The sequence below is a fragment of the Argopecten irradians genome, chromosome 7, assembly GCF_041381155.1.
Source record: "Argopecten irradians isolate NY chromosome 7, Ai_NY, whole genome shotgun sequence".
NCBI classification, from domain to species: Eukaryota; Metazoa; Mollusca; class Bivalvia; order Pectinida; family Pectinidae; genus Argopecten; species Argopecten irradians.
The window spans coordinates 42,396,789-42,423,824 of record NC_091140.1 but is presented as its reverse complement, the minus strand read 5'-3'; the positions used below and the strand labels follow the sequence as shown (position 1 = coordinate 42,423,824).

General features: G+C 33.0%; 2 protein-coding genes across 4 annotated transcripts; both read left to right on the top strand.

The window, feature by feature from the left end:
• Positions 1-258: 258 nt before the first annotated feature.
• Positions 259-6,004, top strand: LOC138328498 (uncharacterized). Its single transcript, XM_069275332.1, has 6 exons — positions 259-424; positions 1,569-1,749; positions 2,197-2,282; positions 4,162-4,269; positions 4,965-5,150; positions 5,522-6,004. Exons 1-5 carry the CDS (start codon positions 358-360, stop codon positions 5,135-5,137), a joined length of 615 nt encoding a protein of 204 aa, XP_069131433.1. The 5' UTR covers positions 259-357; the 3' UTR covers positions 5,138-5,150; positions 5,522-6,004.
• A 5,827-nt stretch (positions 6,005-11,831) lies between these two features.
• Positions 11,832-25,422, top strand: LOC138328495 (mucin-22-like). Of its 3 annotated transcripts, none has more exons than XM_069275329.1 (10): positions 11,832-12,093; positions 15,239-15,782; positions 17,815-17,992; positions 18,279-18,379; positions 20,584-20,742; positions 21,113-21,562; positions 22,446-22,620; positions 22,949-23,052; positions 23,476-23,604; positions 25,088-25,421. In XM_069275329.1, the coding sequence occupies exons 2-10, from the start codon at positions 15,740-15,742 to the stop codon at positions 25,345-25,347; spliced, it is 1,599 nt and encodes a 532-aa protein (XP_069131430.1). In that variant the 5' UTR covers positions 11,832-12,093; positions 15,239-15,739; the 3' UTR covers positions 25,348-25,421. The 3 variants fall into 3 exon arrangements, with proteins under 3 accessions (XP_069131430.1, XP_069131431.1, XP_069131429.1); XM_069275330.1 differs by lacking the exon at positions 11,832-12,093 and adding an exon at positions 17,367-17,392 and having other exon boundaries at positions 15,152-15,782; positions 25,088-25,422; XM_069275328.1 differs by lacking the exon at positions 11,832-12,093 and having other exon boundaries at positions 15,152-15,782.
• Positions 25,423-27,036: the final 1,614 nt, after the last annotated feature.

Below are 27,036 nucleotides of genomic sequence, written 5' to 3'. Positions count from 1 at the left end.
TACATAACGTTGCCATTGTTCACAAATACTAGGTCGCATAAACGTACCATTCACAAAGAAATAACACTGCATTAAATTCAAACGGTTACTTGTTATTGGAGATCACTATCAGTTGCGTGTTGTTTCCCCGTTCTAACACCATGTCTTACTTTGAACACTTTCGGTTGACCTACCGCGTTGATAGTTTTTAACACTGACCGATTGTGTTTTTCTTAAACTTGGCCGAAACGTGAATACTAAAACAGCCGATATGGGCGTATGATTTAGAAGCCAAATAGACTATTATAAAAGGTGGAGGCGGTGTAAAAATTACAAGTTTTATACGGAAAATCACAAATAGTCACAATTTGTGGTCAGATGACGTTCAAAATGCTGGTATTTCTGTTTTTGCTGCTGACACAGACTATTTGGATATTAGCGGAAGGTAGGAGGATAATAATTGTAATTTATTTACTACCTAACTTTCTTTACAGTCAGGCACTAAAAGTTAAAAAAAAATATATAAAAAGTAGTAATTTAAAAAAAATATAGAATTAGTTAAAGAATGAATGATAATGAGTTAGTCAGCGAGCGATGTGTTTTGTATGATTAATCATAAATTTGATAAATGAATAAGTTATAGGTTTGACATTAGCGACCACCTCTGTATAATGACCACCTGCTTTAATGATATCGCTCTCTCGCGGTCCCAAATAGCCATTTTCAACACAATTGGATCTGTGTGTAAAGACCACTTGGCTTTAAAGACCAGTTTCCTTTGTGCCTTTGGTAGTCTTTATAGGCTGGTTTGATTATACATTATGAACAATCAGTGATTATTAGAATGACATGAAATAGATATAACTAAGTTGTAACAGTATTGTTGTTCAAATTGTATCAAGTTAATTTGTTTAAACATATTGCGTTTGAGTTAAATTAAACAAACACCATATTGATATATAGGGTCATTCATGGATTGTTTCTTTTCACGAAGTAATTCTGAAGCCAAAAATCATCATTTTCCGAATTACAATGATAGTCCCTGTTTCTTGGCTTAGATATTCGATATAAGGTGAATAAAATTATTTAGCTGATGGATCAATAGCGACAAAAATGTAAAATCGCAATAACTATGAAGGGTCTAAATTACATGTAGTTGCGGGATCGCGAGGTCAAGGTGTTCGAATTAACGAGAAGTAGAAGTTTGATTGGAATTCTTTTTCGCTGTCGGGAAATCACGGTATAGCACAACAAAGGTGGATACTACTGAATTTCGTTTTCAGTCATTGGACTAGTATTGCATAAAAAAAATTACTCAAGCATATGATTTTACATAGATTTGAATAAAAAAATCTGTCTGAGAAGGTTTTATGATGCCGAGCCCTGGTGTTTTCCCCTCCCATAATTATGCGATTCATCTTCAACCATTTAATTTTATTTACTGAAATCAAACTATTTCATGCGATTCCTCCGTTCCCGACAGTGATGAAGAAGAATTCCAATCAGCCTTCAACTTCCAGGTAAGTTTAGTTTAATTTATCAATTAAACTAATTAAACCCTACCAAAGCGTGTCTCGTTTGCTTCCTAGACTGCACATATCCATCTTACCTCAAGGGTAAATGGAGGATTGACGATGTCCAAGGCCATGAAGTGGAGTATACCGACAACACGTTATTCGGCGAGGGAGGAGATGATATTTTGCGGAATAGAATTACCTGGAAATGCTTCAAATCGCTGGAAGAGGGGGAGCATCAGCTTATAATATCAAGGTAGGTGGGTCGTGCATTCGTTTATCGGATGTGTGCCGGTGTAACGTTTAAAATGGACCTCCGTTGAAAATTGACTTCTGTAAGAGGAAGAGCATTACCTTAAAATATCAAGGTAGGTCGGTCGCACAAATACCCAATGTTTTTTCGCCTATCGTAGTAAGAAGGTAATATTTGGTTTGATTAATTAAACGTCCTATCAATAACTAGATTCATTTTAATAGGTCATATCAAATTGTAGTGGAGAGCCGAAAAACACAGAGAAAACCATTGGTTATTGATAGAATAATGTAAATATACCATAGTTTCCTTGAAATGTCCTTCACGTACTGAAAACACTGTTGTATTATTCGAGTTTTTATCTTCTCCTATAGATTTGTTTTCTTTTTCCTTTTAATCTGTTTTAGAACTTGTGAAAGTTGTCTTATAGAAAATACTTGTCTCTTTTAGGTTAAAACTTTTTGGACGATCGTACTACAGGTGCGAACTCTATCACAAGGCTGACAATGAAAACGTGTACTACAAAAAACTCACAGGTATTTTGTCAACAATACAATTATCTAAATTGTATTTTCGATATCCTGAAAACTAATCATGAATTGATATGCCTGATTTATTCGTTCGGTGTAATATACTATTAACAATTAGGCCATGTAATATTAAGGAGGTGAAAGAGAGTGAAAGTGATGTGGAGAAAAAACATCGACTTGACAGTACCTCATTCCTGCCTCCAATGGAATAAAAAAATATCATAAAATGAGTGAAGAAATTATTCAGGCAGTATTTCATTTTAAAGTTCCGAGAGAAACGGTCATTCATTCTTATCAAGCAAGTGAACATATGCTAAACAAGTCATGATTTTTGGAAATTTTCTTCGTCTTTTTTTTCCATTCTTCTTTCAAGTCTTGAATATCAATATAGTCGTTTATTGTCAGCTATTCTTTATTATTCAACATGGTGGATCACAGATCTTTAAAAGTACTGATTTTGGTGCGGATTTTGATTATTTAGCACAGAGAATAATTACATATAACCACATGGTGAAAATAGTATTAGGTTTTCTCTCATATCAGGCTATGTTATATAGAGTTTGCCCATGTAAGATAGCTATGTAAGATAAATCTATCTAACATGGCATTTCACGCGCGCGGATTAATTTGTGTTACATGGAGACAACTGTTGAATTATGCCATCTAGGCCTACCTGTTGCACAGGGGCACGTAAATGCTGTTAATATATATAATATTTTGATCATGCGTGCATCGTATCCTATTAGAATATGACGTACATGTATATCTACTAGACGTAATCATTAATGAATATGTTGCGTGCCCCTGTGTCACGTCATCCGGTTAGGCCTAAGTCCAAAAATGACCGACTATCATGTCCCGTACTGTAGCATGCATGTTTCTGTTAACTTACTGACAACACACACACTCGCTAAATGATTATAGAACTCTAAATGATAGACACAAATTGATGATTTCAAACATGCTGTCGAACATGAAAACCACATATTATAGTTAACGTACGATAGCCTACCATCTGAGCGAGAACAGTCCTCCGCTTCGCTTCTAAACAAGAATCACGTTTAAATACGTACAATCCTGTATCACAACAAAGGTCGGACACTCGTATCGAAATCATGTTCGCTGGATCCCATATGAACAACTGTGATAAAATGTTGATACAACAAAACAAGCTCCAAAATCAAAACATCGTCTGATCATGGTGATCGAGAGCGACTCGGAGTAGCCTTGACCGCCAATATATGAATGGAATTCCGACGAAAGTCGTGACGTCACGTATGACGCAGTGCTTTGACTGAAGTGACAAAACAGTGAAAATTACCGCTATGTTTCTTCAAAATGACAACAATGTTGTAGTTAGAACTGAAATACATGTGCCACACAAAATCAATCTTTTCTCTTTGATTGTTTTTTGTTTTGTACATTGGCGCTATATATTTCGCGGATGTACGCAAACGTGTACCATGTGATCGGGTACAGGAAAAAAGTCGGTCAGGCCGCGAAATATTTTTAAGAGAATTATACATTCACCCAGATAAGATACAACAAAAGGATCTTATTTTGTCCGCAAACTTTCAGTTTGCCAAAAACGGGTATGCTTTTCAAGGATATCTTATTGTTTTAGCATAAATTATGTAATAAAAAATCGGAAAAAATGAAGTAAAATGATGGACCGGCAGGTATTTTAACGGAAATTTGGTAATGATATGAGAGAAAAAGACTCTTTCATATGTACACATGGAGGATAGGGGTATTCCACCCGAGGGGTCAGAAAATGTGGTAAAACCCGAGGCTTGCCGAGGGTTTTACCACATTTTCTGTTTCCGAGAGTCGTATATTACCATCATATAATGCTATACATAATGTGTTTTTCTTTAACTTTTAGATCCGTTTGATTCACTAGTTGATGATACTTCTGATTCATGCAACTACTGTGGCCACAAGGATAACGTCGAGACATTGCCAAATTATCTTCTACATAAAACATCAGCAGGTAAACTCGTTCGAATTAGACATATTAATCTTATACTATAATGACGCACCTTTATAGTTTTAATGGTTTCAGACAACTATTAATTTGACGATTATTTTATATTCAAGCAGGGACAGAAAATCGACTAAATACAATGTATATTATTTATATCTGCAGTGACTATCGCGTTTAAAACCACTCCAAATCATGTTTGCTTTATATCTGCGATGGTTTCATGGAAATGTCACAAACCTAAAATGTTATTGAAAAATTTGCAAATTGACATCAAACCTTAACACTAGGACACAACGCATCTTGCCACACGATAAACCATGGAAACTTTGTTAAGAGAAAATTATACCGTTGGAGACATTGCTAAACATTGCAATGTTTAAGCATTGATGTGACTATTTTTTTTTTAAATTTCATCGTGTATGAAAAAACTGTTTGCAGACTGTGTGAATCCGCGTAGCAGAGAATCAACGCTGATTCTTACAAAAGTTTGAAAATAACTTTTTTATCATAACCCGATGAAAATAAACAATATTCGCATCAATGTTATTCTGATTGTGTTGTCATTTAAATAAAAGGGTTTAATTAACTGTACAACTATCAAGAATACACCACCGGCATCAACACTGTAATAACTTCAATTTATCTTGATAAAGAGGTAGGAGTCAATTTCTTTAATCTGGAAACTTGATTTGCATATGCAGAAGGCTCGCCTGCGAAACTGCCAACTAACGAGTGGGGTTGCGATCCTGACACGAAGTGTGACGAATGTCGAGCAACAACGGTACAAGGAGAAGACACTGAAGCACTTCAAGATGCACGGTCCCTGGACTTAATACTTCGACAATGGCTTATGGATACAAGAAAACGTGGATAAGACTGTTTTACCGGTAAAACAAATATCACGATCGATGCCCAAATACATAATATATAAATCAAGTTGTATCGATAGGCTTGCAGGTTATTTTCCTTTTTACGGAAACAAGTTTAGTTGATGCTCACAATGCATGTTAAAGGCATACACTTAAGAATAATAATGTATTCCATGCTATAGAGGGAAGAGCGATGTGTTAGACTTAACGTCGGTAGTCCGATTTATTGATATCAAAGCAGAGCAAAAGAAAATGGTCACTCATCACTTGGATATGCACTGTCATAATCATGGTGAGTCTCAAAAACGATTTTTAAAAATGACTTTATTAATTTTCTTTCATTCCAAATGTAAGTTTTTGTTAGATTGCATTCTCACCTATAATTTCAGTTTTCCCCTGATCTCACTTCAAAATGAGGAACCAGATTTGAACTGAGCCGATCGTCGGGGACCTGGAATATCGATTTGTGAACCATTCGTGTAGAACTTTGGTGGCATCGTCTTTAATTACATTTACGTAGCATCTTCATCTCTTTTCTTATTTCAAATCACTGGACTTATTAATTGGAAGAATTTCTTGGCATCGACACTTCAATATGGATATATAGGTCGGCGATAAAGAAACTTAATCTTAGAGCTTGGGAAGAACACTATTTATCTTGGCTGACATATTGCATGCATTGCAATCTCTACTCTTCTCTATATTCCTCAACACTGGTTTATGTCCGGTTACAGCGGAGTTGTAATGCTGAACAAAACGCCACTCCACTTAAAAAGTGTTGGAGGGCATCCAATCGATTTCTGGTCAGTACTATGACTTCTTGGCCAAGTTTCATGAGCATTCCTTAAATTTAAGGAATCCCTTAACTTAAGTTTCATGAGCATTCCTTAAATTTAAAGAATCTCTTAACCTTAAGTCTTTTCTTAACTTCAGCAATGCTTTCAAGAATTTTAAGTTAAGGAATTCCTAAAAAAAGGAATGTTCATGAAACTGGGCCAAGATTTATTAAAGGTTCCAATGACTTTTTTTACAAAAAGACAACAAATGTTGATTGCTAAATATAGTTAAACTTTCTATATAATAGATGGTTTTCATTCATTATATATATTGGTCACTTTATTTTTTATTGATATCTTTTAATTTATTGATATCTTTTAATTGTGATTTGCATTTCTTTTTGTCAATGCATGACTATAGCCAGTGTGCGATTTTAGTATATATGTATGTCATCATTTTAATATTTGTTTTAAAAAATACAAAAGTCCACAAAAGTAACGATTGGAGAACACATCCAATCAAATATCTTGATGTAGATTTCAAAGAGACCTGGTAGTAATTCGTAGTAAATCCGCTTTAAGTATTGTAATTGATGATAATATTTGCTACAAATCTAGAAGCTTTCTGTGTAAAAAATAAACTCGTATCTGTACTACTATGTAACTGATTTGTCTGTTAAACCAATGCCAATTAATTACAAGATGCTCAATGTAAAGGCGTTAAATTCCGTGGTGAGAAAATTTAGCGATTTTCTCTTTTATATATATCGGTGAAGATAGATTGTTTTCGTATTGTGTAAAAATTCCTAGCAGTAATTAATCATACATGTTATTTTTTTCATCTTTGGTTTTGTTTTTAAGTATTTAAGATCACAGTAAATAGCTAAACTGGTAATACTGTATAATATGATTCATTCGTTGGTAAAATCTTTCGCATCCTTGATAGTCCAGGAGTTACTACCACTGACGTTATATCCACCCCTGATCTATCTCATAGAAAAAACTTTAGGCAGTTAATAAGAAAAGAAATGATCATTTACGTGCATGCACAGACTTTCTTTGAAGAATGCGGAGAGAACGACACCTAACCTCATAGCAACACAGTTAACCACCATTTTAGATTTTCTTTGATGTACATCAAATGATCACATTACCTGTGTTGGCTATGTTGCCTCCAGATGTATTATAAAAAAGTCCTTAGGTGGATACAACGTCAGTGATAGTAACCGCTGGAGTATTGAGAATGAATCTTACGCGGACTGGATATTTCAAATAATTTCTTGGGTAGAAATGCCATTGGTTAGCCAATGTATTTAATGATAACATAATATTTTAAGTATGATTCGTTGATTTTATATTCGTAATTCCTCAGCAAACAAGGAAAGAAAAGGATATTCCCTGTTACACTGTCTAATGAAATACACTGCTAGTGAAGCAGCTGTAAAATATACCTGGTATTCCGTGGGATAGTTTTTTTCCTGTTTTTCTTTTTTTTTTTTTTTTTAAGTTTAATATCCTTTAGATATTTTCGATCCCGGTATATAACTGACATGTCTGAAGACAAACATTCTGACTGATGTATATACATGTAAGCTGTATCATAGAAATATGTTCTCAAAATGAAATGACTATATCTTATTGTTTTCCCCATTTTTGGTGTCTTCGATACTCCAGGTTAATATCACTGACGTTACATCCACCTCTGGAATAACTCATGAACGAAACCGGAGGCAGTTCAGGAGGAAAAAACCAGACCAACCATTGGCCTACATAGACTTCCTTTAAAGACAGGGTGACGCCCAACTTCAAAGCAACACACTCAACCATTGTGTATCGTTATACAATTCTTCTGATTTAACAATCAAATTATCTGTTTTTTTGTTGTCTCCAGTTTTACTATGATATATTTAAGGGGTGGATATAACGTCAGTGATAGTAACCCCTGGAGTATAAAGCATTATACAAGTTTGAATGTGTACTATCTTAATTTTGTGTTATTTATGCCTATGTCGACCAAATCAGAGCAGAAAGAATCTGTGGATATGACGTTATCCTACTAGCTAGATATGAAAGTACACGTATAAGAGAATTTTAAGTAATAATTTCGCCCACTGACTATCACCGTATACGCCAGGTACGTACTGTACGTGTGACATGTGGAACACTGTATACACCTTACCGGTGAAATCTACGATAACCTTTGTAGATAAAAGTAATACACTCCAGCGCCACAACATATTGAAAATAATTGCTTTAGATAAAAGTAACAATAAACAGTTTCATAAATAGGTTTGATTCAATATATATTCATGAGTCATCTAACTGTCCATAATAATGACTTGTAACCAAAACAACACTTACATGGGCCGCTTTATCGTACTAAGGCCAAGTTAAATAATTCTTTGTTTTTTAAAGCAAAAGTTGATAAAAGCGTGAAACATAAGAAATAAGAGTAAGACGCATCTAAAAATACCAATGTACCGTAGAAAACATTATTTCAAATCATAATTGATTAAAAGCAGACACAATATTAACATAAAGAGTAATTTAAGTGAGTCTTTTTCCAGAACACGTATAAATCTCACCTAGAGTTCATGAGGGATTTCTGTTTCTGTGTACGAACAGCTTTTAACGGTAATAATATGTAAGCGGTTTTTTGCTTCCAGACTTTCTTCGCTAAAATATTATTGTGCTGACTTCCTTTTCTTTATGTCGCTAGTTTAGCAGTTACTACACTACGAATTCGAGAATCATCACTTCACCACCCTTCGAAATTGAAATACCCGCTAAAATTTTATTGCGTCAAAATAATTTTGTCTACAGTAATCGCCATCAAATATCATGGTCGGACCCTAATTAGGAAATTGCTAAGATAATTTTATTGTGAAAAAATACATCAAGACTTTAAGTGATATTTCTATCAATATGCTAGAGCTTATTTTGCCCTATTCTATGGAAAGTATGATGACTTCATTCCCCGTTATTCGCATCTTTAAAACAGTAGCATCATTTTTAAAACAGTAATAAAATTATCATTTTAAGTCATTACCGAATAATGAAAGACCATTCTACTAACCAATATTTAAATCAATAAAATGATGTTAGCCTTCCCTAAAATAAAGTTACAACCCCTTCAAAAGAACGATGACGTCACAACATTAGTAATCATTTCCTCCCTAATGTCCTCACACAAATTAAGATTTACTACAAAATGTGAAGAAGCTTCAAACGATCACGCGACCTCGTAAGGTTACGGATCAGCTCGCCTTCAGCAATTGGAGGCTTTTATATGTTACGCGGTCATAATCAAAGTATTTGTTATATACACGTATAACTACGTTGTTTTCTTTGGTCTGTCAAATCTTATGTCAGATTGCGGCGGTAACATTTTAATATAATTTCGCCAGTAAATTATATAAAGTACAGAATTCGATTTTTTACCTTTAATGTTGCAATAGCTGATGTTCCGACAGGTATTTTTCATCTAGCACCTGTTAACAATGAATGAAATAGATCATTAAAGTTTTCAATGTTCCTAGTCTTCCTAAAAGTACAATCGACACACGATTTCTTGTGACACTGACAGCAACACAAGAGACGCTGTCACTCCTCGTTATACAGTCTATAGATACAGAAAGGCTAGGCTATAATTGAGTGTTATAGAAGTATATCAGTAATGTTTAAATTAAGCTTCATATTCTCTGGTTTGACGACTCAAATTATCTTAACATTCATTGTATATCAACGACGAGGAAAACTATACACATGTATACTTTGGTAAAGTATTATCAAAGTTTCTTAACTTGTTAATCGAATTCCTTGAAATATCATTCGATACAGAATGAAAACTGCGCAGCCTTTCATGAAAAAATCTTGATAACCTTCATTACTTCTCTGTTACACTTTCTTGTGGGCAAAGTTTTCTATTAGACGTACATGTATATAATATACATGTACATTACGCTATAAACGCATCAAAAGTATGCTCATTCGCGATAGGTCGAGCAAGAGTAGAGGATTTTAAACTGTAAGAATTCTAGCTTTAACAAGATTACCCACAATGTTGTAGAGATACAAGATTTTACTTAACAATGTTATATTCGCTGTTTATTGTCTTCCGGATCCGCCATGATTCACCTCTGCGTTGCAAGTTTTAATCCTATTTGTGGTATATGTCAGGCAGTGGCAGTTGTTTTTCTCCAGGTACTCCGACTTTTCTCTACCAATAAAATTGAATAACCTTTAAATAACCCTGGCTGTCATTAGGAAATAATCTTATTACATTGAACTTCATTTTTCAGGTTTTCCGTGTTCATGTTAGAAGTTTGTTGAAAGAAACTGTGCAGTTGTCCTTACGATACAATACATATCGGCTCAAAAGTCTCAAAAAATATTAAACATGTTCAAAGTATAGTTCATGACCAGTGGTCATTTGTCAGCTACAACCAAGTTGATTTTTATAGGAGGGGATGTCAAAGGTCAAATCACGAATGGATTGCAATACAGATAGACCTAAGTATTATCCTGCAATATGCATTGTAAGAATAATCATCCAGGAAACGCCATGTCTTGAAAAAAATGTAAATATTCAAGTATATAATGTCTCTGTTTCGTCTTTCTTTAGAGAGCCTGTCCTCGGAGCCTCAATGTGTGGCTGTATGAGATCTACTTAAAGATGCTCCACCGCCGACAGAGCATAAATGTTATTAATTATTTAAACAATAACTGGTGTTCAATCGTGTATATTTATGTCTAATTAGCACAGAAATAATTGTTTTGCCTTTGGTGCATGCGCAATAAGTATTTCATTCCATATAGGATATAGTGCCACAGAATTTTTTCGGGATGCAATTAATTATTTTTCATATTTTTAACTTGAAATAAAATTAGAAGCTCAAGCTTTTCAATTATGGTAATGGTGTAAAGTAAGTAATTTTTGTAACTGAAGAAAACTACTAAATCGTCTGCTCCTGTTTTGGATAGTGAAAAAAATACCATTTGTCGGCGGTGGAGCATCTTTAAACAGAAACTGTTAATAGTGCCAACAAAATGGCAAAAATATGGACTGAAAGGTACAAAAGTTATTTATTACAAAATATTTATGGAGTTTCTATCAGCAGAGAATCAGAGATGCTAATATTTTTATCTAATTTCAAAATCACATTTATTATATCGGTGCGTTCTAAATATTTTTCTCTCAAAGCAACTCTATCTATACAATGATAATATTAGTATTTATAAACAAATTGTTGTCAATATTCAGAATCAAGATTGTTTTGCTTTGGGTATCATATTTCCTTCATTCTCACTAGCCTGTTGATGATATGATTGATGATGTTTTTGTTATTTTAATCATATCAGTAATAGCGATAAAAAAGCAATATAAATTAATTTAAAAGAAATATGAATACAAAAACTTCTTGTAAAAAGTAATTTCAAATATCAACACAAAAACTGGTTCCAAGTCTGATATTGAATACTTCGTAGCAATAAAATTCTCATTTAAGTGTATCCGTTAAATATGAAACAAGTTATTATAAGTACATGTCGTTAGTAGTGTCATATAACCATATATCTAAAACGGACTATACTGTATAAGCTATATGAAACCCAGTTCCTCTTGTTTTGCTTCAAGTATTGTCAGCACGATAATAAATCAGTTTTAAAACATATCATAATTTATAGATAGTGTGCGTTCTATAACACAAGTTTAAGAAAGTAGAAACTGCAATAAAAATCATTTTTAATCCAAATATGTGAACTGTTTTCGTTTTATAACTTAATTATAATGCTTCGATTATCATATTTCATCATAGAATATCACGTTAAGATGACAAAGCTGAAATGTTTTGTAAGACAGCTGACGGCTCGGAGTAGGATGGCATTAAGACCCCAGAAGGGTACACCTGTGTCAGGAATTAAGGCGTTATAGCTTCTATGAGGTAGGCAATGCGAGCAAATAAGCAAAATAGCATCATATTTCACCAAAAAGCGGGTAATAAACCGTGACATCGTCCCTATTTCCATCGAAGAAAGGATGTTTTCACGCATTGTAGAACACTCACCTGTTTGCGCTCTGGGGTTTTGGACCGATAGGAAACTGGACCCGTTTGGAAAACAAAGATGATCTTCGTCCATCTAAGTTAATCTGGAAATGGAATTCACAGCTTGCTAAGGTACCCAAGGTAAGATTTTAATGAATTCAATACACAGCGAAACACATAAAATATATTTTTAATATTGTCAACATTTAATTTGAAGTTAAGATTTATAGGTAGGATATATTAAGCACTTATACACCGTTCCCGTATTTCATATCTCATTCAGTTTACTTCTGGTATAACAGTGTTACATATAAGTGATTTGGAGTCGATAAATAGTGTTCGTTTGTTGTGCAATGCATTATCTAAAAAGACAACCAATATATAGTCATATTCGAAATAAACAAAGCACCATTCTTCTGCTCCGTCCATCTGTAATTGTCATTGAAATTAAGGGCCAAAAGTAATAAAGGAGAAAGCATAATATAAAATGTGAAATATATCACATGAAATATTCATATGTTAATCACCCTATTGACTTGAAGGTAAAGAGTTTTATAAATTGATAAAATGTCTCAGATATATTTTGATCTAATCTTATTTCATTAATTAAATTATTAATTGAATATCTGCTTATATCGTCATCGTTGCCGAAGTTCAAATGATAAAAGAATGGCAATTTTCTAATGATGGGTATTTAGGTAATCTCAGTCTAAATAGTCTGTATCCATCATATTATAATTATTATGTAATCTCAAAAGATCGATTAGATTTGTATTACCCATATAAATATATTCATATTATTACTTACTCCTTTTCGATTAATAAGATATGCTCGGATAATTAAGACATAACATAAGGGGATCGGAGTATCGATGAAAAATATTTTTAGTAACAAAGTAGATAAACAATACATGTATTTATAATCCATTTCAAATTAATTGAGATATTCAATATAGCAATCGATACCAATCAAATCCTTATATTTTAAACAGATTTAATTTCTGTGAATGATAGAGTGTGTAATCAACTTCTGACGGACCTCGTTATTTCGAATTTAAATCATACGAAGACCTATTTATCGATTTGTTAATCTTGACCACAGTTTTCAATATACATGTATATTGAAATTCATGTAAAGTGATATGTGCCGAACTGACAAATAAAATGTTATTCGGTACCTAAAGTTACACATATTGTGAGAATTACGATATACAGGCAAATACAAACTCAAATGGATTATGGCAGTATTGCCAAAATAATCATATAAACGACCTTTGTGATGTAATTTGAGTACATATGTTCAAAATAAGGAGTCAAACAACGGTATACAATCTCATTTCACATTCAAAAGTAGTATGGGTGATTTCAAAGGTGAATTCTTCAACGTGTTTTCATATAAACATACATAGAACAACAAAAGCTACGGTTTTTACATATTTTGAATATGTATTGTTACTAATATATAAAGTATTATAAATGTCTGTCATTTTAAAATCATTTCAACAGCTCATTCAATCAAAAGATTTCAAAAACATTATTAAGAGATTTATGAAGGTCAACTTTTTCTACAACATAATTCAATTTTGCTTTTAAGGAACATTTTCATTAGGTTGAAAGTTGGATTTTTGTCATTTAGCAACATGCATACAGATGTATTCAAATTAATCCTTAATTGCTATTCCGTCTATGCATATTAAAGAGTCATCTGTCATCTCTTTTTCTGGTTGTGACGTCACTACTTTGTGAACAAACATGACGTTTTCTCTGAAAAAATACGTTACATTAAAAAAACCATGACTTTACAATCAGTATCTACTCTCAAGTGCAGATAACTCTGTAATATGCAGAAACATAATTCCAAGGAAAATTCTTCCATATTCTACTTGTTCTAAATATCATCGTGGTTACTTGGCTAGAACACTGGTTCACTGTCCATTTCTATTTATATATTTACTTTGCTTGTTTAAAATTTGATTTATATTTCTTTAATAATTGGCGTTTTGAAGACGACATTTTCAATTCAATTGCAATAATGGTACTGTGGTATTCTTTAAAACCTTTTTTTTTTTTTTTTTTTTTTTTTTTGCTTTTTTTTTCTTATTTCGTTGTAATATTCAATTCATAAAATACATCCGAAACAGAAGTAAAATTAGGTAAAGTAGTATTATTATCATTCATTCCCTACCTAAATATATACACTGACAAATAAATCATTATTATACATTTAAATCATTTGAAGTAGTTTCAACTGTCAAGAAAATATGTGACCACAGCCCCTATCATACCATAGACTCATTTGATACAGTGATTTCAGTTTTTATGTGCTTGTTTCGTATCAAAATTTCACATTCTATTTAAAGTAGCAGGACTACAACAATTTAGAGTGTTTTTGTGACATACCTAATCCCGGTCTTAACGACAGTTCGTCGACAGCTACGAGCTATTTATAATGTATTGTAGAATACTCGGAATTTCACAGGCGTCTCCATAACATAACAGCATTGCGTGGTATACCACTAATAAGCCACGCCTGTGATCGGATGATAAACTCGTCAAAATAGAAAATGGTGTTCCTGATTATTGTTCAGGAGTAAAGCTAATTATTAGGTAAATTATAAACTATTTCAGTGACATTTCTCTTTGTTATTAAGTCTAAAAAGTCTCATGATGCGTAAAATAAGTTGAAGGCTAGATTCACAAGAGAAACCGGAACGTCTTTAGTTTGCAAGCATCCATTGACACGGAATGGCTCAAAAGGGAAATTCATAATGCGCGTACAATGTCCCTCTACGTTCATAAGATCACTTGGAATTACCAGGTCTATTTATATAATGATTTAGTGGTTAAAGGCAAAACATGTAACATTTACCATTGCACAGAAACATTTTGTATTGCAATTGTCTTGAATAGTTTTTGTAATTAAAAAAAGCAAATGTGATAAAGTACACAATGCAAATACGTATTAAGTCGCTTACCTCAGTTTCAAGTAAAAATAAAATACCAATGAACCTGAGCTTCTATATATATTGCACTAAAGTCAACCGGGGGAAAATATCACATTCGCTTTCTGCTTGTCAGCATAGACAGTCGACAGTTTTAATCGTAAACAGTACACCATCCAATAAACAAACACAACGCATCATTATGTAACCCAACACCAGTCAAGGTTGTTAAGACACCTTTGTCCGCCCTTCGCATTAACATTGTTAGGTAACATAATCGTTAGACCCCTGTACAGTTGCACCGGATAATTTGTAAACCCAGTGTCCCATTTCTCTTGTTGTAGTCAGTGGTAGAAGAATCAACTACAAGATTGTTGTCAACTCAAACACCTTACAACGAAGGAGCTTCATAACGCGTGATATTCATCATATATCGAAGACTGGACCAGGAGATGGAGAATACTTAACAGTCCTCTAATGGTCAGCATTGGAAGTGACTACACTAACCCGCAATGGCGAGATTTTGTCTTCCTTAAACGGCGGTATTTGATTTTGATTTTGACAATTGTAAGGGTAGGACTTGCTTGTTGTCCATGAAGGGCGGTATTGATCGTTCCCTAAAGGACCATGCTCTACTGATCTTTAATGACAACATTTTAGTTTGTGTGAACAAGGATTCAATTTACTTTGATGGCGAGATGTTGACTCCATAAACCTTGATGGGGAGGTGTTGGCTGACCCTAACAAGGAAACGTAGAAAACTAGTTCATGTTGTAGTATTTTCGGAAGACTAAATTATAAAACGGGGATTTGATATTAGAGAGCCAACTGTCGGACTTGGAACTATGCTGCCACTAGTTATTGTTCTTCTGATGGTAATTAACACAGGTATGGTATCATCTCATTGTTTCTGATATAACTTTTAATGTACAAAATCTTATTCTAAACGTCATGATGCATATATGAACTAATATATACAATTCGGTATTTTCATATAACAGTTAGATATTTACAGTTATTGACCATTGTGAGAATATTGATTGTGACGTCATATGTGTACGAGCGTAACGTACGAGAAAACGACGTGAGTCTCGCTGGTAAAATAATGACGTCACAATGCATATGGATAAGTACCCGCTAGGAAGATATCCATGTATTAAGCAAAGATGTAATACACGAAGAAGCATTTTACGAAATAATAGACTGTTTTACACAGCATCTAAGGTGGTTGTTCGTTGAAGAGTAGAATCTTCAGTTTAAATTTTATGTAAATATATTTTTTAGAAAAAACATCATAAATTATATCATGCATATGTATGAAATATAATCAGTTTTAAAGATATAAATTATTAATCATATTTTTAAGATACAGTAAATTAGTTGATTATGTACATAAATTAAAATTGCATAATTCTTTAAAAAAACTGATTGATATTTTTGCATGTAATAATTAAAAAAAACCCAGAATATTCAGACGAAATTATTTAATTAATCTTAAATCAATTTAGATACAGACTACAAATGCAATTACGCACACTGTAAAATGAAAAAGTAGTAAATCGATTAAAATGCAAATATGAAAGATGTATTTAATTTTAAAATCCCCAAAAAATGTTTAAGTATGGCGTTTCAAGGTATTTTCTTTATTGTCACTGCATGGTTCTGTTCAAATTGAATTTACTGTTTTTGTAATGTTGTTAAATTTCTGAAAGCATTATAGAATTATCGGACGATTATTCCTTAGAATTAAAATCTTAAAGTTAACATTTCAAATGATGGATAGATCTCATCTTATTTACATGATAATGCTAAGTCATGAATTTATAAGCAGGAATGCTATTTTCATTTAAAATATATTTTTGTTTTTTTTGTGTATATAACTCACGCTTTAATGACATTTGTTGTTGCATTATGCAGAGGAATTATCATATGAAAAGGCTTAATAGATTTACGATGAACTGGTTTATCGGGATAATCTATACTGACACGGTGTGAATTTTGTAAACATAATCTTATACATTATCGTAATCTCTTTCAGTTGTGTTTTTACATTGTCTGCATGGCATTATCTTCTCATTTGGTGAAATTTAAACATAATGCATAGAGGTACAGGTCAAGAGTCACATTCTTGAGTATCATTTTCCATGTTCTAGACGTACTCTCATCATTATTATTATCATAATCATCGTCGTCATCATCATCGTTTCAAACCATTTTATGCATCGTGCACTGGATTCCCCATCTATATTTATACCGTGATAACCAGTAGTAATATTTGCCCTTATGATAATTTTATTTTTTATTGTATTGTATTTTATTTCTTTATCATGAGTTACTCAAACAAAGTATTTGTAATGCTACTGTTACAAAATACATTGTCATACTCAAAGCCGCGTTCTAGTTAAGTTACCATTAAACAATAGTAAAAGTTTAAGTCACTACCAACTACAATTCCGTATTTGCCTATTACAGTTTGTTATCTGTCCTTGCGCGTGCGGGTAAGTATTAATTGTGACGTCATGTTTTTGAGAACGTAACGTCATACTTTTCAGAGAAAAATAGGGGAAACTCACATACAAAATAATGTCGCGACAAATTATACTTATCCGTAGTGGAAGTAACTGTAACAAACGATGTATTTGAGATCGTGATATATAAGGGGTCCTGATTATATGAGTTTAAATATTATGAGTTCCAATTATACGAGTTCGAGTAAAATGAGTTCTAGTAATGTGAGTGCGAGGAATGTGAATTTGAGCACTACAAGTTCGAGTAATATGGATCCAGTTATACGAGTTCAAGTAATAATGGTTCCAATTATACGGATTTGAGTAATATGGATCGAGTTATATGAACTCCAGATGTATCATTTCGAGTAATATGAATTCGACCTGTGTTGGATATACATCTCTATATTTAGATTTGGTGACCACAACATGTACGTTTCCATGGGGAGGAGGACCCTGGACAGACTCTCTCGGACGTACATCCATTACGTTTAGTACCGACAACATGCAGGGCTACGATCTCACCTACAGAGGTTCTGACGTCACAACTTGGACCTGCCTGATTAAAGATGGCGATTTGATTTTATCGAGGTATCTTTATTGACAAACATCATTTATCATCATAGCCTCGGTAGTCAGTCAGACGCTTTAGATTTTAAATCTAAAACCATGACAATTGAAAAACGGTCCATCATCTGGCAATATCATCTATGTACAAATGTGTGTGAAAAAATGCCTATTTCATTATATATTTTTTAAAATTCTTTCAACATTTTTATGCATTTTGACTTTTAATGGCATAACCATCAATCTTTCATGAAACAGCAGAACAGAATAAGTTAACAAAAAAGTGAACACTATATATTGATATTTTTAGATCGTCGAGTATTAACGTGGCTGGAGATGACTACTACCTATATGTGTGTATGCTGGTCAATACAGTGTCTAGTAACAAGTTCTATTACCATTTAATGATGGGTGAGTATGGAGACCTGTATAATATATATTATAAGACTCTTTCATATGTGGATATGAAGGATAGGGATATTCTATCCGAGGGTCACAAAATGTAGTAAAACCCGAGGCTTGCCGAGGGTTTTGCAACATTTTGTGATCCCGAGGGTAGTAGAATATCCCTATCCTTCATATCCACTTATGAAAGAGTATTTTTCTTTCATACCACGACGTTTTACTGCAATTTTACAACTATAATATCCCGCCATTTTGAAATAAATTCGAAGAAATCCACGACTGGAAGTCAATTTCCATACATGAAAAATTACGTGATATTTTCAACACAAATTCCGTTGCTTGCATCTTTTATAGTAAAACTAGTCAATTTTGTGAAAAAATGTTAAAATTTTACCGAGGAAATAGAGATTTTGTTGACGCCGTGACGTCACGAGGCTTTATTGCTTGGGTAGCCATGCAATACAGCCTTAGGCGACATGAGTGTATTGCCCTAGACCAGCCAGTATTACACGTGTAGGTATGAAAGAAATAACTGTATCACAGGGAAGAAAACGCTACTGCATATTTCATTCCTAATTCTAACGCAAATTGAATTGACGCATTTTTGCGGGGTGTCCATTTCCCCATAAAGTAATGATCTTTTTTTTCTTTTTAAGTGTGTGTGTGTGGGGGGGGGGGGGGGGGTGATTTGCCGCCATCAAGCCATTGTGGGTGGTGGCAAGACTACATCATCGAACTAACTTAGCTCTTTCATGATCGCTTTTGCCTTTAAATTTGATTGCGTCAAAATAAGAACTTATTTCATGCGGGTATTTATTTTCTGTATTCAGCACCTAATTATCTTTATTTCGGTATTCCACACCTAATTATCTTTATTTTCGGTATTCAATACCTACCTATTTCGGTATCACACCTAATCATCTTTATTTTCGGTATTCCACACCTAATTATCTTTATTTTCGGTATTCCACACCTAATTTTCTTTATTTTCGGTATTCCACACCTAATTATCTTTATTTTTGGTATTCCACACCTAAGTATCTTTATTTTCGGTATTTCGCACCTTATTATCTTTATTTTCGGTATTCCACACCTAATTATCTTTATTTTCGGTATTCCACACTTAAGTATCTTTATTTTTGGTATTTCACACCTAATTATCTTTATTTTCTGTATTCAACACTTAATTATTTTTATTTTCGGTATTCCACACCTAAGTATCTTTATTTTCGGTATTCCACACCTAAGTATCTTTATTTTCAGTATTCCACACCTAATTATCTTTATTTTCGGTATTCCACACCTAATCATTTTTATTTTCGGTATTTCACCCCTAATTATCATTATTTTCGGTATTCCACACCTAATTATCTTTATTTTCGGTATTCCACCCCTAATTGTCTTTATTTTCGGTATTCAATACCTAATTATCTTTATTTTCAGTATTCCACACCTAATTATCTTTATTTTCGGTATTTTAAACCTAATTATCTTTATTTTCGGTATTTCACCCCTAATTATCTTTATTTTCGGTATTCCACACCTAATTATCTTTATTTTTAGTATTCCACACCTAATTATCTTTATTTTCGGTATTCCACACCTAATTTCTTTACACAGCTATTTACTTTTATGTTATGAACACATATTGTACTTCTTTAAGTATGGTTGGAACAATTTGACAACGATGTCACGATTTTAACAGTCATGAAAATAACAAAATTCAATTTGATGCGAAAATAATTTGGTTTGTCACAAACTTCTATGACTCGTTTCATAAAATCTCATATGAAATGAACACTCATTTAAGATCCTACATTTACAAGTCTCAGAGTCGAAAAACGTGGTGCTGACCAAACCACAGCAGGGGTATTTAGGCAACACTATCCAATAAAAGAATCCCACAACACATTATTTTGTGGTGGGATGATGTTATAAAATAAACGAATCTTTCCAAAACACCAACTAACTACTAACTTAACATCCCGAAACACACTTTAATGTACTTGATGTATCGCAGGGATCGACCGGTGATGTTAATATCCATTCACATGTATGAAGTATGATGTAAAGATGTGTGTTGTAAATGAAGAGGCGTACTGTTACATAACTTACAGATTTGCGGTTTAGTTAATAGGTAAATAGAAGTTTGATTTGTAGCTAAGGAAGTAATAAGTTGTCTTTAGTATGATTTTTTCTCTCTTTTTCAGGTGTAGATGATTTTATAAACAAGCCAGGAACAGCAGATGGTGTACGAGCTTTGTATAAACCTACAACTGAATCTGTGACCGATATATGTACAATATGTGCACAGAATTTTAATTTGATCTCACTTCCGGTGACAGAATTCACTGTAATGACAGATGATGGTAAGTAAAAATCAAAAGAAATTCTATAGAAAAAGAGAGTGTGAAAATATCAGTATTTCCTTGCTAAATTGAAAAATTATTCAACAAATATTGAAGAAAAAACGGAAATAACCGTAAAATAATTATACATATTAAAAGCAATGTCATAGCTTCAATATCCAGGAACATATCTGTGAAGTATCAACTGATCGAACCTTGCCGTTATATTTAGATTTTAAGACAGAGACAGATTTAAATCTCGGTTCCATATCAAAACTTATTGATGCATTATTTTTTGGTTTATCTGTCATTTAAACTAGGTAGTATCGATTGAATTTGAACGTTAACAAATGCCACCATTTAATTCTATTTATTTTGTGTTATTTTACAGGATCATCGACAGACATAAATTTGATTTCGAATCCAGCTTTTGGGCAAAATCCATGTAATCCTACAACTACTACAACAACAACACCAACAACGACTACAACACCAACAACGACTACAACACCAACAACGACTACAGCACCAACAACGACTACAACACCAACAACGACTACAACACCAACAACTACTACAACGCCAACAACGACTACAACACCAACAACGACTACAACACCAACAACGACTACAACACCCATAACGACTACAACACCAACAACGACTACAACACCAACGACTACAACCACAACACCAACAACTACTACAACACCAACAATTACAACCACAACACCAACAACTACATTTACAACACCAACAACAATAACAACCACAACAGCAACAATAACAACAACAACTTCACCACCAACAACAGTGGATACTCCTCAATCAACAACAGCACGTAAGAGCTTTCAGATATCTCAATTAGTATTCGATCACGATTCCATTTCAATTATTTCTAGATATGTAGCATTAATGCTGGCGGCAACATACTGTGAATTATTTTTTTCCAATTCAGCAGTTAGGTACTGAATATCAACTATTTTGGTAGGTCTGGTTTTCCTTTTCCGCACGCTTTTTCTCTTTTAACCCCATTTCACGTTAGAATATGGTAGGAATTCTTTGGTGTATGACGCGCCTTTTTGGAGTATGAAAATAACAAAAGATTTTAAATATGCAACGTGCATATAACGCATTGATTAATTCACAGGGGGGAGGGGAAATCAAATATTGAGATGATGTGTAGAAGATGAATCTTTCAACTCTAGCGATCGACACACACGATATATGTAATGTTAATATGGGTTCGATACAGAAGAACTTGATAAATGATGCCATGGCATTATTTTAACCAGAGGTTTAAGCATAACAGATTACATGATACAGTGCGTATTCAAAATAAGGCTTGGATAGTGGTTTGTAATCTTAATTCCTATTATTGGACAATTGAAAGCCATAATATGGAATCGGAACATTGACACAAATGCAGATTTAGGATTCCTCCGTATATTGTTAACTGAAGCTAAAAATCATCAAATGCTTTTAAAAATTTATGTTATATCTTTAAATTTACGCATGTTGTAATGCATCTTTTTGCATGTTATTTTTGTCGCTTTTCAAGTTTTGTTTATGATACTTACCATTATCTATAAAGTCTTTTGGCCCTTAGCATTACTTTTTGATCACAAATAGCTGTTCCAAGGAGTTTCATATGTTTATAGAATGAATAATGTGTGACATTTCTACGATACATAGTGAAAAACTTTATCTTTTCCATATTGCAGGAGATTTAACGCCATTAATTACCAAATTGGTTGACGGTAGTCCGTGGAGTCAGCTAAGTCTAACCAATATACAATTCACCATCAGTGAAATAACTGGTCTGTCTATCACAATAGCCAGTCAAGTGCAGTCCAACTGGACATATGTAAAAGACGAACCTGATTTGGTGTTATACCGGTAAGTGCAGTAAAATCTGCTTGTGTCGAATACCCGTGAATCGAATACATCGGATAAGTCGAATATTTTGTCAGGTCACGATGTTTATCGCACGTCATTTCCAAGGTGAAGGCATCCCAGAAATTACAAATCGTATTTGAAGTATTACCCTTTCCTGCCCTTTGAGCAGAAGAATCTCTGAAAATTCGTAAATAATTTAGACGTTTTCTCCAGAAAAGTAACGATTTTCTAACCAAGTCTTGTGTCATTTTTTATTATTTTTTTTTTTTTTATTAAAAAAGTTTTTAATGTCATTTATTTGTATGACGAGTGTAACTTATGTTTTCAGATCTGATCGGAGATTTAATATAGATGGTCAGCTTAAATACGCCTATCTATGTATGGCCATAACATATACAGATACAAACCATATCTATTATCAGCTGTGGTCAGGTAATATACGCCAATCAGAGTAGTCTCCCTTTTCGAATCATAAGTTAAGAATTGACGATGGAGCAATTTTTTGCTTCAACTTTCGTTAAGGAATAGGTTCTGAACCATGCTTTTAAAACTGTTCATTTTTTTCCAAATATTATATACATATATAAAAGATCGAAAAACTATTTTTCGAAAATATCTTTCCTTTAATAAAATTTGTGTGAAATGATATCTTCCACGACACGAAATTCATTAAGTCATGATTGTGAATAAAAAAAATCTTATTTATCACTACAAAATGAAATTTAAATCGCTCATCCATAAATAAGCTGCATCGCGTAGACTTAATATCTTTAGCACCAGATCTGAATGACATTAAAAATGAGTTTACATCATTTGCGATATTTATTGGAATATTATCATATATTCTGTTCACAGAAAGAAAATTAGAGTATTCTACGGAAAGGGTTCACTATTCAGTGAGCCAGGACGCCACATTTGCTGAATGTTGCTGTCCGAAGTACGATATTCCTAGTGTTAATGATTATAAAGTTCTTTGGAAACCTGGTGAGTGAGTTCATTAAACAGGACAATATTCTGTCACGTATGTATGGGATCTTTACTGAGAGTTCATTTCATGTAAGATTTTAAGATTCAAGTCTAAGTACGGTTTTCCCGCAAGTCTTGGCAATCATTTAAAACTTTGAATCGAGGTACGTAAAATCTCATATGAAATAAACATTAAAATTAAAGATACATTTTGTCACCTAACTACAACAACCTACATTTTAAAGAAACTCCAACGCCAAAATGTACTGTATCGAAGGCATAAATTTTGTTTCGCTGCTCTGACGTCACATCATTTTTCCTGACGTCACAATTGCTTCTGTCATGATTATAGTTACCAGATTTATTCTGTCTAAAACAAAACAGTGATTTAAATATAAGGATTGATCGTCATTTGACTGCGTTTACGGTAGTATGAATGGACATATTCATTTATGTTGCGCAGTCAAATACACAGTCAAAATGAAGATCAATCCTTAAATGAAATATTCTTTAATTTTTAAATGTTCATACCAGTACCAATTGTATTCATTGTTTTAAAAGGTCTTCGTCATGTTATATTAAAGGCCCACTATATATCAAATAAATAAAATATGAAAAAATAAAAGTTTCTTAAAAATGACAATAACATAAAAAGATGTGTATTGATGGCCTAAGATGAGGTCAACACCAAGCATATGCATGTTTCCCTGCATTATCTATGTTAACAGTGAATATTCATATCACTGTTTTGCCGTCTGGTGCAGTGATAGTCAACTAACGCACGTAATAAGGACGACGGCGGGAAACAATTGGACCCGCGTTATGAGATTAAAAAAAATGTCCAGAAGGTGATGATTAGTGTAGTTTATTAACTTTAATCTAATAATCTTAGTTTACATTCTCATTTTAAAAATTAAATATCAGGATCATGTGTAGAGGTTAACAGAAGCCTTTAAAGTTATATGTGCCATATTTTTCATATTCACGAATCAAAATAAGCTTTTAATATGTAATTCATCACCAAAAGTTATTAACATTCTGATAATTACAGTACTTTCAATACATTGGTTTTAATTTCACAACTATAGATAAGAGCAGAAAATGACTTTAGCAGTACTGCCAAAAATTATTATATGTACATCTATAGTAAAGCGAAATGAGTACCTACGGTCAGACCATGAAGCCAAATTATTGGTCTACAATTTCATTTCACATTTTTACAATGTTATTAGTAATTATAAAGCGATTTCTGCAGGAAAGTTTCCATCTAAATATACATAAGGCATAAAAAACAAAAATTTTCCAGTACATAATGTCTGTGTTGTAACTAACGTCTATAAGGCATCTGAAGCCATTTTAATGATTTTCACGGCTTAATTAATCAAACCTTATGGTTTTTGATAGATTAACGAAAAAATTAACATGCCTAAATTTTCGCCCAGTACTGCACATATAACTTTAATGATTTATATATTCTTACCTTTATTTATTTTTATTGAAGGTCCTTCTGCAACAATACATACTGACGTACAATCACCGAGAGCCACACTTCCTAAATGTTACACAGAGGAGGATGACAACGCTATGCTATTTTCTATAATATTCGGTATCCCAGCAGTTGCTGCGGTTTTGGGAGTTTTTGTTGTAATTCATAATCTTGTTCCACCATCACAAAATAATAGCAGCAAAAAATCATCGAATGGTAAACAACAAAGTCGGCCGGAGTCTGTACGATCTAACTTCGGAGAAATACAGGTTTAACGCTACAGCGTTGATGGGCAATTATGACAGAATTTGTGTTTGTATATATGATGTATTGATGTGAAAAGGGTATGTGTTTGTCATATCATACTAACAAATGATTTATTTAAATTAATAAAATAGACAAAACAGTCATTTTCTCGTTGCATTCTGCCTTCTCTTATTATTATGATATTACATAATATTTCTAAGTATGAATTACAGAAAAAAAGAACTATTTTATTTATATATAATATAGAATGAAGAGACTCATACATATATATTACTATTATTAGTATTCTGATGTGGTCATGGTATATGTTAATAGCGTAGATTCACCGTTATTTAGATATTTTAGTCAATGTGATAAACTCAAACATCGTATTACATATATATGTCTAGACTTTTCCGGGTATACTTTATATTGATTTTTGTGAAGAAATTCAAATCCTGTTTACACTTGAAGAGTAATTCGATAAATTAAATAAACAGGGTGTGTCTCTATGTGTAATACTATTACGGTGTAATTTGAATATGTATGCGCTTACCTGTGAATTGGAAGTGTTACCGTACAGCCGATTATGCCTAGTATTCTTTGATTGTGGTACAAGGTACATGTTCATATGTCCTTTAAAAGTTTCATCATCCGGGAGTATGATTGGTGTATAGTCGGACCTTCCTGTGAACAACCACCGACCCACCGTCATTACCATTATGTATGCCTAAAACTACGATGGTTAGTTGTAGATAATCAGTCACCATCTATCTATCTATCTATAGATAATCTATCTATCTATCTATATCTATCTATCTATTTAAAATATCAAAGAAACACAGTTTAATAAAGCATGACAATTTATTGACTCGTGCCCTATCCGGGCCTCGAACTCACGATCTACGGCACCCAATCGCCTAGCCAAACATAACTGCGCATTTTATCTCTAAAATGAAAAGCAATGCATTGAAATACACTTTAATTGTTTATTATAAAAGAAACGAAAGCAAAAAAAGTTTATGCCCTATATAAGACGGCCAAAGGTGTCTAGTGAATAGAAATATACAGCGAAATAACGATACATGAATACGCTTTCATTTCGAAATATTCACATAAGGTTTTAATACATTTCTTCAGGTTAGATAATATGAAGTTATTATAAAAATACTATCTGCATCTCCGTTTTGAAATAAGAATATGACGTGAAATTACCATGAATGAAATAAATACACCTTGCCTTCCACACGTTATTTTTAAGACATCCACTTTAGTATGATAATCTACACGTGATTTTACAAATAATGCTCTGTTACCAACTGTACCAGTATGAGAACACATGGATTCATTTTCTCAATTCTTTTTATGTTTATACGACGTTCGTCTATATTTGTCATCCCTTTATCAATTTTTTATATTTGATTTAATATCAAAAATTCTTAAATTTATAAAATATGTATATTTCATATTTTCTTGATATAGATCATTATTTTTGAAATACCTGACTTCAATTTCAAAACACAAAATTGTACTGAACAGGGATTAAATCAACTTTGAAAGTAAAAATAAAATATGAAAAAGGGGGAAGAGGTGTAGGTCGTGAAACTCCTATCTACAGAAGATAGGACGATCAACGAACCTATAGATTGTTTTACATTGTAGGAAATAAAACACGAAATTTAAGATGTGAGTTAGGGGAAAAAATAAAAACGAAATCT

Excerpts from the sequence above, each read along its gene's own strand:
- LOC138328498 (XM_069275332.1), top strand. The coding sequence starts at position 358 with ATGACGTTCAAAATGCTGGTATTTCTGTTTTTGCTGCTGACACAGACT. Across the intron at positions 425-1,568 it reads TATTTGGATATTAGCGGAAG|ACTGCACATATCCATCTTAC; the intron begins GTAGGAGGATAA and ends TTTGCTTCCTAG. Across the intron at positions 1,750-2,196 it reads CATCAGCTTATAATATCAAG|GTTAAAACTTTTTGGACGAT; the intron begins GTAGGTGGGTCG and ends TGTCTCTTTTAG.
- LOC138328495 (XM_069275329.1), top strand. The coding sequence starts at position 15,740 with ATGCTGCCACTAGTTATTGTTCTTCTGATGGTAATTAACACAG. Across the intron at positions 21,563-22,445 it reads TCCTCAATCAACAACAGCAC|GAGATTTAACGCCATTAATT; the intron begins GTAAGAGCTTTC and ends TCCATATTGCAG. Across the intron at positions 23,605-25,087 it reads TAAAGTTCTTTGGAAACCTG|GTCCTTCTGCAACAATACAT; the intron begins GTGAGTGAGTTC and ends TTTTTATTGAAG.